The sequence below is a fragment of the Salvelinus alpinus genome, chromosome 2 (genome assembly GCF_045679555.1).
Source record: "Salvelinus alpinus chromosome 2, SLU_Salpinus.1, whole genome shotgun sequence".
Classification (NCBI taxonomy): Eukaryota; Metazoa; Chordata; class Actinopteri; order Salmoniformes; family Salmonidae; genus Salvelinus; species Salvelinus alpinus.
Window position 1 is genome coordinate 110,993,537 of NC_092087.1, and position 17,321 is coordinate 111,010,857.

At 41.6% G+C, this 17,321-nt stretch overlaps 2 protein-coding genes across 2 annotated transcripts in view; one reads left to right on the plus strand and one right to left on the minus strand.

Annotated features, from left to right (window-relative positions):
- The window catches only part of LOC139548984 (zinc finger protein 180-like), a 347,214-nt gene that overhangs the window by 181,424 nt on the left and 148,469 nt on the right, over positions 1–17,321 (minus strand). The window lies entirely within an intron of this gene.
- LOC139549633 (zinc finger protein 664-like) lies at positions 707–14,635 on the plus strand. The gene is made up of 2 exons (XM_071360310.1): positions 707–1,444; positions 11,890–14,635. The coding sequence occupies exons 1-2, from the start codon at positions 1,111–1,113 to the stop codon at positions 12,456–12,458; spliced, it is 903 nt and encodes a 300-aa protein (XP_071216411.1). The 5' UTR covers positions 707–1,110; the 3' UTR covers positions 12,459–14,635.

Consider the following 17,321-nt stretch of genomic DNA (forward strand, 5'->3'; position numbering starts at 1 on the left):
ACAGTACATTGTATAACCTTATGACGGTTGTATATTAAACAGTTTCGGAGCCAAGGACAACATACCTTGCTAGCCGAAGGTCAAGCAAAAGAGGACGATAAAGGGGTATGGGAATACAGATAACCCGCGATGGGCCAAACCAAAATATACAAAACTTTTACAATCACATGTATGTACAATATTGGTATGAAAAAGTGTTTGTACACCAAATAAAAACATTAGCTATGCAGCTTTAATTAAATAAAAAAACTACACTGAATTATTATTATTATTATCAAATTATTAACATCCCCTCTTGACCTGGCCTATTTGAATTGGTCCTTGTGTGCAATTTGGTGCGTAATCTAGGGGAACAACATCACACTGCTACATAGAGGTACCCCTCTCTTCTAGTATTTCTGTTCGCCATCTTTGATTCAGTTCTGTGTAGGCGTACCCCTATCTCCTAGTATTTCTGTCCGCCATCTTTGCTCTAGTTCAGTTCTGTGTAGGCGTACCCCTCTCGCCTAGTATTTCTGTCCACCATCTTTGATTCAGTTCAGTTCTACTATATCTTTGCTGAAGAAAGTCTAACAGTCACTAGCGCAGCAGCAGCCTCCCCCGGTCCTAGTGCCGGCCCCTAAGAAGTTTAAGATGCGATGGAACGGTTGACGAAAATAAGAAATCACAGAAAATATATATTGACTGATATTGATTTATTTAGGGGGAGGTAATTAATATTTTAGGACTAGCGACGTCTATGATTCCTACCCTTTAACTTTTTGTCTGAAAATTAAATATACATTTTACTCAACTTCCCAATCCAGTCAGCAGTTGGCGGTGTGGGAATTTAAGGCGACGCTGTTGGTGTGACGTATAATCTAGTGGACGGAACGCTTCTTTCAGCAGCAGCAACAGTTCGTCAGCCACCTCGGGAGCTTGCTAGACAAAATAGACGAACCAATAAAGCTCTTTAGACGCTTTCGTTTTTTATTAGCCACTGTGTTTTAAAACCACTTCTGTCGTCTAGTTAGTTATCCGATTTAATTTCATAATTACGGTGTTGTTGTTATTAGTCAGCTGGCGGGCTGATTAAGTTAGCATTAGCCTAGCTAGCAAACATCCCCGACCATGCGGTCACTAAACTACTCTTCTCCTGCTAAAGATAATATCTGCAGGACGGAGAAAGAAGCTCTGATCTTTCTAGTGAAAGAGGAGAAGGAAGAGGAGGATGTCACAGTAAAACAAGAAGTAGAGGGTGTTACAGTAAAAGAAGAGGAAGAGAAAGGGGATGATGCAGTATTTGGAGTGAAAGAGGAGGAAGGGGAGATGACTGTCACATCGAAAAAGGAAAACGAGGAGGAAACTGGATGTCTGAGGCCGGTTTCCCAAACGCATCTTAAGGCATCCAACGATGAAATTAGCCGTAAGATGGTTTTGAGAAACAGCGTCCTGATTAATACGAGTAAGTACTGTCTTAAATACCAAACTCAGCAGTTGTTGAACTGATGTGTGGCGTTAAAGGGGAAATATGCAATTGCTACATCCATTTTTGGACTTTTAAATTATTTATATATAGCCATTGATTCTTGAAGAATATAACACATGCCTCATGAGCTTAGTTCAACTGTTTACCCCATCAGGACACCAAATAAGCTTTTTTTTACTCCAATGTTTAGAAACAATGTAAACCAACACTGTATCGCCTCAACATGGTTAAAACTATAATGTTGATATCATGGATGGTCTCTCTATGAATTTGAAAGTAGTTACATTTCTCTTATTACCAAAACAGTGGTGGAATGATTTTTTAAAAACCGCAACAAAATGGCTGCTCAGAAACTTGGTTTGGTAAACAGCTGAGGGATGGGGGTTGGAGAAATGTAACCACTCTCAAATTCATAGAGAAAGCCGTTGTAGCAACCTTCAGGCTATCCCCTGAATTCACTACACTATGAATACAAAGACTGGCCACCCATGAGGTCAAAATTATTGTTTTAAACAGAATTCTAGGCTATATAGTATATTCTAGAATTCATCCATGATGTCATAATGGTAGTTTAACCAGGTTTCTAGGCTATATAGTATATTATAGAATTCATCCATGATGTCATATTTATAGTTTAACCTGGTTTCTAGGCAATATAGTATATTCTAGAATTACCAGTGTAGATTTCCTGTGGGGGTCAAATTATTAGAGCTGTTGATAAGTCATTGTATAATATTCAGCAAATTTTTTTCATGCCCTTACTTTGAAGGCAAGACATACCTAGATGCAATTACATTCATGAATTGGTTTGAAACCTTTGTTTTAAACCCTTCTCAAAGTTGTTGCTTTAAGTTGTCTGATGCTTTAAGCATGCTGTTTGATTAAATAATTACAGTTACACAAGTTACTCGAGGGAGCCAGTCATCAATATAACCGAGAAAAACTCTTCCCTTCCGCTGTTGCTGGACTTTGTAAATACTGTCGTTATGCTCCTGAAGTTTTCAGTAATTGACTACACCAGCGGTCGTCAAATGTTTCCATTTAGAGTGACAATGTATCTGACCATTTCTACCGATCTGCGTGCCAGTTATGATTTTCATATGCACATTTTTGTGGAACAGTTTCATTTAATTTATAATAGTATCTGAAAATCATTGTCTGTGATTAATCTACATTCTATCTAAATCTAAATGAAAATTATACAAATCTAAAAGTAACCTTTATTGCCATTGCCAACTATGTAAAAAAAATGCCTACATAACAAATAAAAACATTGCAGCCTGCAGGTAGAAAATATCCTGATAAAAATAAATATCCTAGAAATCACATTGGCTGCTCATGGCCTGTCTACAACAAACTTGAAACATTGTATCAACTATCAACTGGGTTGGCCCGAAACTTGTGATAGCAAGCTTGCGACATTGTATAAAATATTCTGGGCCCTCAGAGTTTCCCGCGCCAGTGAGTTCGGGACAGACACAGCTGTCGGCTATTTGTGCAAAAGATAAGAAGTAATCAGGTATTTTATGACATTTCCACTGGATCAGAGAATTACATTTTTTCCTTTCATGCCGAGTGGAAATATTTTACAAAAAAATACTTTGAGGAACTATTGTCGTACGCAATTGATTTTGATTAGACTTAGTTTACTTGCTGTTTGAGGTGAAGAAAAAAATTAATTTGAGAAGCTCCACAACTCATTAGTGGTGGTGCGTTAAGACAATGAGAAATACTATCAGACATCCTCAAATGGGCACATTTATAGGCCTACATTTGCACACAGGCCAGGTAGACTAGTCCTACTTCTATATGCGTAGTTAGGTGTGCGTCCTTACTCAACATTGACAGGAGTGTTTCAAACAAAAGACAATGAGGTCTGGGTGGTCTGCCAGGGGCCGTTTAATTTAGTATCCGTTTGCGTCGGCATGGGGAATGATTGTCTTTTCCCACAGTATGTTGTACCGAAGTTGACCGACGAAGGGAATGTAACTTTATGACTGTTGGATTCTAAACTACATTGAGATATTAAAGACATGATAGATCAGACACAGAGTATATAAAGGAGTGAGATCTGTAGAAAGACAGAGTGGCTGTGGAATGTGCTGGGTGGACGGGAGGAGATCACAGGATTGCTTTAGGGGAAGCGGATGGACATCTGTGGATTAGGCGAAGGAAGGTGTTGAGGTCAGGTCAGATCCCCTGAAGGGAGTAATACGGGTTTAGTATCCTGTTACCATCTTCCTGTCGACCCAGAAGATGTAAGGATTGGAGAGAAGGAGGAGTGTCCAAAGTGGGGTGTATATACTTGTGATGGTGAGAACATGTTGTTGTCTGAACTACGGCTGTAACGACCCTTTGGGGAGAATTAAACCTGGTTCAGCTTCTCTAGTGTCCGTGAGTAACGACCCTTTGGGAAGAATTAAACCTGGTTCAGCTTCTCTAGTGTCCGTGAGTAACGACCCTTTGGGAAGAATTAAACCTGGTTCAGCTTCTCTAGTGTCCGTGAGTAACGACCCTTTGGGGAGAATTAAACCTGGTTCAGCTTCTCTAGTGTCCGTGAGTAACGACCCTTTGGGGAGAGTTAAACCTGGTTCAGCTTCTCTAGTGTCCGTGAGTAACGACCCTTTGGGAAGAATTAAACCTAGTTCAGCTTCTCTAGTGTCCGTGAGTAACGACCCTTTGGGAAGAATTAAACCTGGTTCAGCTTCTCTAGTGTCCGTGAGTAACGACCCTTTGGGGAGAGTTAAACCTGGTTCAGCTTCTCTAGTGTCCGTGAGTAACGACCCTTTGGGAAGAATTAAACCTGGTTAAGCTTCTCTAGTGTCCGTGAGTAACGACCCTTTGGGAAGAGTTAAACTTGGTTAAGCTTCTCTAGTGTCCGTGAGTAACGACCCTTTGGGGAGAATTAAACCTGGTTCAGCTTCTCTAGTGTCCGTGAGTTGTTTACTCTGAAAAATTAGAACCTAACACTATAATTACTGTTCCCTGAAGGAGGGAAACGAGGTACAACACCTGTTTGGCCCCACTCCTTCCTGGGTCGGTGAAGAGCGGTATTAAATTTAAGGAATAAACCCGAGCTAGGCGTGAATTTAATAGTATGTTGTACCTAGTTTCCCTCCTTCAGGGAACAGTAGTTATGGTCATAACGTTACGCTTGTCATATGATGAACTTCAACTTAAATAAGGGATCTTGCTGTGGGACAGTTTTTTTTGTATTCTGAAATGCACTCGACCCACTTATCATTTAGTGGCTCCTTATGTTACGCTGGGGAAACAGTTTTCATGGGCACAGAAACACTAAATCATTTCAGAGTTTGCTATATCCAATGTTTTTTAGCTGAGTCATCTTGCAATCCAAGATGGCGTAGCAGTATGACCTGTTTGCTGTTGTAAATGTTTTTTTGTGTAATTTTTTGTATATATTGCAATATATTTAAATATTTTTCCATGTTTAAATTAAATATACCTTCCGGCAACCCGCCTCACCCAATGTGATACGGATCTGCTATTTTTTTTAGACCTAATAGCTAGAACCTCCATCAGCAACTAGCCATCAGAAAATAACCAGCTAATTAGCTACTAGTTATTTAGTCATTGTTAGCCACTGCTAGTGTCCTTTACCATTTTAGCTCAGACACCAGCCGCTTTTAGCCTGGATAACACCTGCCAGTCTGCACAGCGCGATATCAACCCTGAGCATATCGGACTGTTTTTCTCCACTACATCACCGTATTCCTGCCGTAAGCTCTGGACCATTACACCGGATAATCGCAGCTAGCTAGCTGCTACCGAGTGGCCTAGCCCCGAAGCTAACCTTGAGCCAGGCCCATCTCCTGGTCTGCAAAGTGGACCCTATGATCACTCAGCTACACAGCTGATGTCTCCCAGACTCTTCACTAACACGACTAGAAGCCACTACATCACCGGATTCCTGCCGTAAGCTCTGGACCTTTGCACCGGACGCACTGGAGTGGCTATAGTGGCTAATGCCCTTGTCCCGACGCTAGCACCAGTTAGCCTCGAGCCAGGCGCATCTCCCGGCTAGCATAGTAATGACTACCTAAAGGCTTCCCTAGTTCATATATTGCTGTTCACTGGACCCTATGATCACTTTTCTACATAGCTGATGCCTGCTGGACTGTTCATTAATCACGGTACTCCATTTTGTTTATCTGTCGGCCCCAGCCTTGAACTCAGGCCCTGTGTGTAGTTAACTGACCCTCTCTGCCCATTCATTGCCATTTTACGTGTTGTTGTTGTCTTAGCTGATTATTTGTTGTCTTACCCGTTGTTGTCTTAGCTAGCTCTCCCAATCAACACCTGTGATTGCTTCATGCCTCGCATTATGTCTCTAATGTCAATATGCCTTGTATACTGTTGTTTAGGGTAGTTATCATTGTTTTATTTTACTGCGGAACCCCTAGTCCCACTCAACATGCCTCAGAGAACTCTTTTGTCCCACCTCCCACACATGCGGTGACCTCACCTAGCATAACTAGTGCCTCCAGAGATGCAACCTCTCTTATCTGCCGTCATCCCCCTCTTCAAAGGGGGTGAAACTCTAGACCCAAACTGTTACATACCTCAATGATCATGAGGAAGGTGAGGGATCAGCCCAGAACTACACGGCAGGACCTGGTCAATGACCTGAAGAGAGCTGGGACCACAGTCTCAAAGAAAACCATTAGTAACACACTACGCCGTCATGGATTAAAATCCTGCAGCGCACGCAAGGTCCCCCTGCTTAAGCCAGTGCATGTCCAGGCCTGTCTGAAGTTTGCCAATGACCATCTGGATGATCCAGAGGAGGAATGGGAGAAGGTCATGTGGTCTGATGAGACAAAAATAGAGCTTTTTGGTCTAACTCCACTCGCCGTGTTTGGAGGAAGAAGAAGTATGAGTACAACCCCAAGAACACCATCCCAACCGTGAAGCATGGAGGTGGAAACATCATTCTTTGGGGATGCTTTTCTGCAAAGGGGACAGGACGACTGCACCGTATTGAGGGGAGGATGGATGGGGCCATGTATCGCGAGATCTTGGCCAACAACCTCCTTCCCTCAGTAAGAGCATTGAAGATGGGTCGTGGCTGGGTCTTCCAGCATGACAACGACACGAAGCACACAGCCATGGCAACTAAGGAGTGGCTCCGTAAGAAGCATCTCAAGGTCCTGGAGTGGCCTAGCCAGTCTCCAGACCTGAACCCAATAGAAAATCTTTGGAGGGAGCTGAAACTCCGTATTGCCCAGCGACAGCCCCGAAACCTGAAGGATCTGGAGAAGATCTGTAGGGAGGAGTGGGCCAAAATCCCTGCTGCAGTGTGTGCAAACCTAGTCAAGAACTACAGGAAACGTATGATCTCTGTAATTGCAAACAAAGGTTTCTGTACCAAATATTAAGTTCTGCTTTTCTGATGTATCAAATACTTATGTCATGCAATAAAATGCAAATTAATTACTTAAAAATCATACAATGTGATTTTCTGGATTTTTGTTTTAGATTCCGTCTCTCATAGTTGAAGTGTACCTATGATAAAAATTACAGACCTCTACATGCTTTGTAAGTAGGAAAACCTGCAAAATCGGCAGTGTATCAAATACTTGTTCTCCCCACTGTATATCCATCCTGCCCTGCCTTTCTAAAGTCTTCAAAAGCCAAGTCAACAAACAGGTCACTGACCATTTTGAATCCCACCGTACCTTTTCCGCTGTGCAATCCGGTTTCCGAGCTGGTCACGGGTGCACCTCAGCCACGCTCAAGGTACTAAACGATATCATAACCACCATTGATAAAAGACAGTACTGTGCAGCCGTCTTCATCAACCTGGCCAAGGCTTTCGACTCTGTCAATCACCGTATTCTTATCGGCAGACTCAATAGCCTTGGTTTCTCCAACTACTTCTCAGATAGAGTTCAGTGTGTCAAATCGGAGGGCCTGTTGTATGGACTTCTGGCAGTCTCTATGGGGGTACCACAGGGTTCAATTCTCGGGCCAACTCTTTTCTCTGTATATACCAACGATGTTGCTCTTGCTGCGGGTGATTCCTTGATCCACCTTTACGCAGACGACACCATTCTGTATACATCTGGCCCTTTTTTGGACACTGTGTTTACAAACCTCCAAACAAGCTTCAATGCCATACAACACTCCTTCCGTGGCCTCCAACTGCTCTTAAACGCTAGAAAAACTAAATGCATGCTCTTCAACCGATCGCTGCCCGCACCCACCCGTCCAGCATCACTACTCTGGACGGTTCTGACTTAGAATATGTGGACAACTATAAATACCTAGGTGTCTGGCTAGACTGTAAACTCTCCTTCCAGACTCACATTAAGCATCTCCAATCCAAAATTAAATCTAGAATCGGCTTCCAATTTCGCAACAAAGCCTCCTTCACTCACCCTGCCAAACATACCCTCTTAAAACGGACTATTCTACCGATCCTTTACTTCGGCGATATCATTTTCAAAATAGCCTCAAACACTCTACTCAGCAAACCGGATGCAGTCTATCACAGTGCCATCCGTTTTGTCACTAAAGCCCCATATACCATCCACCACTGCGACCTGTATGCTCTCGTTGGCTGGTCCTCGCTACATATTCATCGCTAAACCACCTGGCTCCAGGTCATCTATAAGTCTTTGCTAGGCCGCCTTCACTCAGCTCACTGGTCACCATAGCAACACCCACCCGTAGCACGCGCTCCAGGAGGTATATCTCACTGGTCACCATAGCAACACCCACCCATAGCACGTGCTGCAGGAGGTATATCTCACTGGTCATCCCCAAAGCCAACACCTACTTTGGCCGCATTTCCTTCCAGTTCTCTGCTGCCAATGACTGGAACGAATTTCAAAAATCGTTGAAGTTGGAGACTTATATCTCCCTCACTAACTTTAAGCATCAGCTATCTGAGCAGCTTACCGATCGCTGCAGCTGTACACAGCCCATCTGTAAATAGCTCATCCAATGGTTACCTCATCCCCATGTTTTTATTACATTTTTTTTTGCTCTTTTGCACACCAGTTCCTGCCTATCCTTTCTTTGGATTGGTGGATTCATCTTACTATTGTAAACTATTGTTTATATTCTATGAGGGTTGTTGTCGTCAACCGCCTGTATTCAATGGAGAGAGATGCTAAGCTACTAGCATGAATATGCATAGCGATCTGGAGACAACTCCTATAGTGTTTTTATCAAAGTTGTCGGTATGTCACGTGTCCACATAATAACTTAAGCATTACGAAACTTCTGTTAGATCATGTAAACCTCACGTAGCAAATAAGCCTTTCATTTTGTTGTTGACCAAATTCGACACTTTCCACATTGGGTTGATAATTGTTTCCACTTGGATACAACCTACTGTATCCTACTGGCATGACCTAGAGAGATACAACCTACTGTAACCTACTGGCATGACCTAGAGAGTTACAACCTACTGTAGCCTACTGGCATGACCTAGAGAGTTACAACCTACTGTAGCCTACTGGCATGACCTAGAGAGATACAACCTACTGTAACCTACTGGCATGACCTAGAGAGATACAACCTACTGTAACCTACTGGCATGACCTAGAGAGATACAACCTACTGTATCCTACTGGCATGACCTAGAGAGTTACAACCTACTGTAACCTACTGGCATGACCCAGAGATACAACCTACTGTAGCCTACTGGCATGACCTAGAGACATAAAAACCTACTGTAACCTACTGGCATGACCTAGAGAGTTACAACCTACTGTAACCTACTGGCATGACCTAGAGAGATACAACCTACTGTAACCTACTGGCATGACCTAGAGAGATACAACCTACTGTATCCTACTGGCATGACCTAGAGAGTTACAACCTACTGTAACCTACTGGCATGACCCAGAGAGATACAACCTACTGTAGCCTACTGGCATGACCTAGAGACATAAAAACCTACTGTAACCTACTGGCATGACCTAGAGAGTTACAATCTACTGTAACCTACTGGCATGACCTAGAGAGATACAACCTACTATGTAGCCTACTGGCATGACCTAGAGAGATACAACCTACTGGAACCTACTGGCATGACCTAGAGAGTTACAACCTACTCAATCAATCAAGTTTATTTTATATAGCCCTTCGTACATCAGCTAATATCTCGAAGTGCTGTACAGAGACCCAGCCTAAAACCCCAAACAGCTAGAATGCAGGTGTAGAAGCACGGTGGCTAGGAAAAACTCCCTAGAAAGGCCAAAACCTAGAGAGGAACCAGGCTATGAGGGGTGGCCAGTCCTCTTCTGGCTGTGCCGGGTGGAGATTATAACAGAACTATGCCAAGATGTTCAAAAATGTTCATAAGTGACAAGCATGGTCAAATAATAATCATGAATAATATTCAGTTGGCTTTTCATAGAACTTAGAACTTGTTACCTACTGTAACCTACTGGCATGACCTAGAGAGTTACAACCTACTGTAGCCTACTGGATGACCTAGAGAGATACAACCTACTGTAACCTACTGGCATGACCTAGAGAGATACAACCTACTGTAGCCTACTGGCATGACCTAGAGAGATACAACCTACTGTAACTAGACTCTGTACACAGCCCATCTGTAAATAGCCCATCCAACTGCCTACCTCATCCCCATGTTTTTATTTACTTTTTTTGCTCTTTTGCACACCAGTATTTCTACTTGCACATCATCATCTACACATCTACCACTCCAGTGTTAATTTGTTAAATTGTAATTAATTTGCTACTATGGCCTATTTATTACCTTACCTCCGTACTCCATTTGCACACACTGTATATAGATTTTTCTATTGTGTTATTGACTGTACGTTTGTTTATCCCACGTGTAACTCGGTGGTGTTGTTTTTGTCGCACTGCTTTGCTTTATCTTGGCCAGGTGGCAGTTGTAAATGAGAACTTGTTCTCAACTGGCCGACCTGGTTAAACTATCATTATGGTAAATAATGATAAATAAATAATAAAGGTAAAATAAAAGAATAATCGTAACTTTATTGACAACACCCAAATGAATACTGTCATTAACACGGTTCTTCAATAATTACACATCATTCTTAATACTGTAGCTGTTTAGTTAGTCACATGTTCAACTATCATCAGCTGATCCAGGAAATCATTTTCTGAATGCCAGTTACATGACAAACATCACGACATGCAACAACAACCAAAGTGCTTCTTCATTCATTACTCTGGTAAAGACCGTTATGCCGTGCTCCACGTTGGATCCAACATCCCTAACAAATTGATGTCTATAATGTTATTGTCTGCTTGATTTACTGTAGGGTCTCGTTAGTCTTTTTGCACACAGAGATACTTTGCTCATAATGTGTAGAGAACTGTTCCTTGATGGATATACTATTGAACAACACACACATCTATTTTCCTATATTTGTTCTTAGGTGAAGTTATGGGTCCTACAGTAGGTCTATGTTGTTGTTAGGTGAAGTTATGGGCCAATTTGGCAAACAGTGTACAAACCCTCATTGTCAGGCTGATGGAAAAGCCAAAAAGCATTTTACTGCTTGAAGTGTTTTTTAAGTACAAAGCGGTTGATTTGCGATGATCACACAAACATTATATAAAGCAGGACATTCAAACGAGCCTTACAATTATAATCCAAAGTAGTGTGAAATGCACTCATAAGCAACCTGGACATGGAGTTTACTCCCCTGAGTTTTTCCCTTTTCACATTCAGAGTACATTGTGAAAAACTAAAATCTTTGCTCACCATTTTTGCTCCTGGCAGATATACTACGTCCATAACTAGTGGTTTCCTCATTAGCAGATATACTACATCCATAACTAGTGGTTTCCTCATTAGCAGATATACTACATCCATAACTAGTGGTTTCCTCATTACCAGATATACTACATCCATAACTAGTGGTTTCCTCATTACCAGATATATTACATCCATAACTAGTGGTTTCCTCATTACCAGATATACTACATCCATAACTAGTGGTTTCCTCATTACCAGATATACTACATCCATAACTAGTGGTTTCCTCGTTAGCAGATATACTACATCCATGACTAGCGGTTTCCTCATTAGCAGGGAGGAGTTTCTACAACCAAATTGCATTTGCATCGCCCTCGTGCCGCAATTGTATTAAACACAGAAAGGGGCCTATATTGGAGACCAAAAGTCGTCTGGCACACTGCTTAGAGTTTCAACAACATGAATAACTTATTTCAAGTCTACAAGCTTAGATGTTACTACTAATGTGAAAACAAGACAAATATGACTGTTCTTGCTCATTTTAAGACAAATGTCAAATAATCATTACATTCATTACAGACGTCAATTGTTGTACAACTTCATGGTTACGCTGTTGGCATCACTTTTTACAGTGGATTTCCGCTGTTGTGGGCCTTTAACCATATGTCTGACTTTGTTGTTCACACAGGAGAGAGACGGGACTACCGTGGGTCCTCTGGGGAGCCTCAACAACCTCATGATGCTGTAGAGGCAGAGAAGAGTCTCTCCACATCAGAACACCTCAAGAAACACCAGCAGAGATCCACAGGGAAGAAACCTCACTGCTCTGACTGTGGGAAGAGATTCACCTCCTCAGCAGGCATTAAAATTCATCAGAGAATCCACACAGGAGAGAAACCTTATAGCTGTGGTCGATGTGGGAAGAGTTTTACTAGATCTGACTGTCTGACTTTACACCAGAGAATACACACAGGAGATAAACCTTATAGCTGTGATCAATGTGGGAAGAGTTTTAGTCAATCTGGAGAGCTGACTGTGCACCAGAGAACACACACAGGAGAGAAACCATATAGCTGTGATCAATGTGGGAAGAGTTTTACTAGATCTGGCTGTCTGACAGTGCACCAGAGAATACACACAGGAGATAAACCTTATAGCTGTGGTCAATGTGGGAAGAGTTTTAGTCAATCTGGAGATCTGACTCGACACCAGAGAACACACACAGGAGAGAAATCTCTTAGCTGTGACCAGAGATAATCTGATAAAAGTTCTCTGATCAAATATCAGAAAATGTATATATGAAGGAGTTGTTTTATGATATCAATGAAATAATGTCACAATGTAGAATGTTTTAACATTGTAGTAGGAGTATTTTAATGTCTCAATGTAGAATGTTTTAATATATAGTATATTAATATACTCTGCAGTAATTCAGTCAGAATGTCACAATGTAGAACCCTAAACGTTTGCCCCCTTATCAATTGGTTTCAACATGATATGGATATTAGGCTCATTGGGGGAAATCCAGGCTCTGAATTGAAAGAGTACTATTTATGTGATTTAACACAAAGTGACTAACACAAAAAGAGTTGTCCTCTAACCAGTGATGTACACATTATTCCCAGAATCAACTGATTTCAACATAATATCGATGAGTTATGACAAATAAGTGTTGTGTTCCTTTGTTTAGCGACCCCTAAATTTAAATGCATCACTCCAATATGTAGCTGACTGTCTTCTGCAGGTTGTCCTCTAACCAGTGAGCTAAAATATATCTCCCATTTCCATGTTTTTCTTTTGTTGTTAGTTTCAACAGCACGTACAACCTGATTTCCCCCCTAATCGATATCAGTGATTTATTGCTACTTGTCAAAACAACAGCGTTTCTGGTGCTTGTGCAGTTTATAAGGAGCTTGTTTTACAATTATTGTGGCAGATGTTTGTGTATATACCACATGTTAGGTTTTCAATTTATCCCAAACTGTTTCTGCATATTGGTTATTGATTTGGACACGTTAAAACTGTGTTTTGACATTGAGGCTATCCCACCTAGCAAAATGTAATTGAAAAGCTGTTGAAAATAATACTATGCAACCAAATATTTCATATTTACATTTCATGTAACATTTAGTAATGAAAATTATTCATGCAACCAACTGACGGTTTTTTGGGTACACTTATATTGACATTGTTGCCCTGTTTTTAGAATATCAGGGTTAATTCTCACATGTGCCAAACCAAATGTACTAGAGCATGACATTGGGGACTGGGGCCCGATCCAACAACATGCCTATCTAGTGAACCCTGAGAAGAGAGAGAAGCTCCACAGTGAGGTGGAAAGTTACTACGGATATTGCAGGAGTTTCCTCTTGAAATCATACATGTCCGTGGTGAGAACAACCTGGTTGCTGATTGTCTCAAGGGGGGCAGTCAAAATGTTTTGTGTTTTGCGTTTAGCCAGTGCGTTTCCATGGATCACAGTTTATTTTTACTGCACGTTTTTCCGTATTGGAGATTAGTTTTGTTTGGGCTCGTTCCAAGGGGACCAGAGTTCTAGAAGCTAGTGAGTTCTAGAAGCTAGTGGGTTTTAGGAAGACGAGAGTTCTAGAAGCTATAGAAAGAAAAATCTTTGTGGGAATAATAAAAAATAAATATTGTTTTTAATTGTTTGCCAGTAGACAGACACCATGTTTATATTGGTGACGTTGACGCATTGTAGTTGATTATAATGTGAAATGAAAGTTGTTTTCTGTTGTTGGTGAGCAAACTCTTAGAGTGTTAGTTAGTCTTTGGTTTTTCCATTTATGTTTTGAGGTTGGACTTTAGCACGTATAGCTCGTTACTCACGTATAGCTCGTTAGCACGTAGGACGCACTGATTGGTGTCACCTCGTTAGTCAGTATGTGTTACACCTGTGCTGGCTTGTCCATCTCGTTAGTGGGAAGGTGTTTCACCTGAGCTGGTCCAGGTTCTATTTAAGAGTGTCTGGCCCAGTGCTCCAGTTGTCTTAAAAGATGTGGAGAGTCAACACCTTTAGTTGCTCCACCTTTTTGGTTTGCTTCCTGTCTTTAAGTTTGTTGTGGGTTTTTCTGTTGTTTGCCTCTTCTTGGGCAGATTTAGTGGGTCTCATGGTGGGTGTCTTTTAGGTCCCAGTTGTTGTTACTAGTCAACTTTCAGTCGACAGCCCCATAGTGTCTTTGAGAACCCCTCCTAAAAAACAAGCTTATATTTTGGGTTGGATATTGCATCCAATTAGTGTTTTAATCAATGGCATTTCCTTAGAATGCTCATTGGTCTTTCAGTTGTTAATCTTCTGTTTTTTTTATCCTGTTATGTTTGTGTACTAAATATTTCTGTTTATTTTCATTGTTTTCTCCTGTGAAGCCATTGTGTTGCATCCATGTCTGAAATGTGCTGTATAAATAAAGCTTGATTTGATTTCAACAAATGAACCCAATGACTGACCAATCAACAGACCCTCCATCTTAGTATGAAAAACAGTATCTATCCCACTTTTCCAGCCTGCTGAAGGCGTGGTGGAGTGGTAAACACCACCCCCGGCTCTACCAGGGGCTTGAGGTGGTCTCCCACAGCTCTGCTTATGTCATGTTCTGTGGCCTTGCCGTTCCATTTCTTGACTGCCCCTGCAACACAGAAAGAAACATATTTAGTCATATTATATAAAACACTCAAAGTAATGGATATGGAGCATCTATGGACTCAGTTACACCTGGCACCTAAATGTGACTTCTGTTATCTGATCACTCCAAGCTGAATTAGGTTCAGATCTACCAGGATGGGCCTTTGACATAGTCTGGATGCAGTCAGGTCACCACATATAAATAAGCAATGTAAAGAGATGGGGTGAATGAGTGGGGAAAAGTACATTCTATACAAATGACCTTCATAATAACAATCAACTAATGTGTGTGCCTGAGGGGAAATTAACTCTCCTACTGACAAAATGGGTGAGAAATTACACCCAAACCAGCGGACAATTTGCACTGCTGCTGAGAAACATCTCCACAGCATGATGTTGCCATGACCACCGCTTCACCGGGATGGTACCGACTTTCTCCAGACATGACACATGACATTCAGGCCAAAGAGTTGGTTTAATCAGACCAGAGAATCTTGTCTCTCATGGTTAGAGTCCTTTAGGTGCCTTTTGGCAAACTCCAAGCGGGCTGTCATGTGCCTTTTACTGAGGAGTAGCTTCCGTCTGGTCTCTACCATAAAGGCCTGATTTGTTGGAGTGCTGCAGAGATGATTGTCCTTCTGGAAGGTTCTCCCATCTCCACAGAGGAACACTGGAGCTCTGTCAGAGTGACCATCGAGTTTTTGGTCACCTCCTTGACCAAGGCCCTTCTCCCCCGATTTCTCCGTTTGGCCGGGCGGCCAGCTCTAGGAAGAGTAATGGTGGTTCCTAACTTATTCCATTTAAGAATGAGGGCGGACACTGTGTTCTTGGGGACCTTCAATGCTGCATACATTTTTTGTTACCTTTTCTCCAGATCTGTGCCTCAACACATTCTTGTCTCAGAGCTCTACGGACAATTCCTTTGACCTCATGGCTTGGTTTTTGCTCTGACGTGTCGTGGCAGAATCAGATGTAGCTAGGTAACATAGATAGATAAGATGTTATTTTCATCATATGCTTGTGAGATACTTGTCATTAGAATCTTCTGAGCTAGGGATTAGTAACTTGGGGACAGAGAGGGGAGAGGTCAGGCTTGTCTTCATAAGTCAATGTATATGTTAAACCATGTGGTGCTAAGTAGAATATCAGAAGGGGAGGAGGACAGTTGTTTTCTTATGGGAACGTGTCTGTAACTATTCCTAAACCATGTGACGGGATGGAGTTATTAATTGGGGAACCAGTTAGTTATCTCATACAATGTCTGTACGCCAGTCACTCCCTACTTTTCTCATAGGGGGAAGGAGTTTGGCAGTGTTTGGAACCAATTGTATTTCACCTCTGAGGTTGCCCTTATCTTGACCTAGTATTTGACCGAAGAGGCTCACTGTCTGATTTTGAGTTTGTCCAGGTTTGGGAATATCTAGAAATGACAATTGATATATGCCATTGGATGAGGTAATGTTTTGGTAGACAGTGAAGTATCAAGCATGAGATTTAAACCTTGTCTTGGGAGATCAAACTGAACAATGATTTATAGCTGATGCTGTCTAGCGATAGGATACTCCTCTTTCGGGTAAAGGATTCTTTGTAAGTTGAGAGGGGTGTATCTTGGCTATAAAGGAAACTAAGAATTGTTTTGTAAGCACTCTCAGAGAATTCATTTATAGACACTGAATTGATCTGAGAGTCAAAAAAGGGCTTTGGTGAAGCTTGTATATATATTAAAGATGGAATATATAATTTAACTCTGACTTGTGTGTGGTTGGCTCTCTCTCTTTATTGAGTAATACAGGAAATTACCACGACACATGCACTGTAAACTGTGGGACTTTATATAGACAGGTGTGTGCCTCTCCAAATCATCTCCAATCAATTGAATTTACCACAAGTGGACTCCAATCAAGCTGGAGAAACATCTCAAGGATGATCAATGGAATCAGGATGCATCTGAGCTCAATTTCGAGTCTCATAGCAAAGGGTCTTAATACTTAAGTAAATACAATTGCAAAAATGTTTACAAACCTGTTTTTGGTTTGTCATTATGTGGTATTGTGATGTCATTATGGGGTATTGTGTGTAGATTGATGAGGGGAAAAATATTCCATTTTAGAATAAGGCTGTAATGTAACTGAATGTGGAAAGGGTGAAGGGGTCTGAATACTTAACGAAAGCACTGTATACAGCTGGCAGAGTTTTCTACCATTAGCAGTTTTGTACACAGTCACGTGATACGTGGTATAGAAAAGTCCAATCTTAGGAGAGTACATGGGAGGCACTATACTGTGTGTCTGCAGGTGTCTATCTGGTCAAAACCACTGATACAGGTGCCCCTCCACCATCTGGCGGGATGAATCATGTCTACAGAGAAACCTAGATTCAAATACTTAGATTTGTGTGTATTGGGTAGTGAAATTGTTAGATATTACTTGTTAGATATTACTGCACTGTCGGAGCTAGAACCACAAGCATTTCACTACACC

Excerpts from the sequence above, each read along its gene's own strand:
- LOC139549633 (XM_071360310.1), top strand. The coding sequence starts at position 1,111 with ATGCGGTCACTAAACTACTCTTCTCCTGCTAAAGATAATATCTGCAGG. Across the intron at positions 1,445-11,889 it reads CAGCGTCCTGATTAATACGA|GAGAGAGACGGGACTACCGT; the intron begins GTAAGTACTGTC and ends TTGTTCACACAG.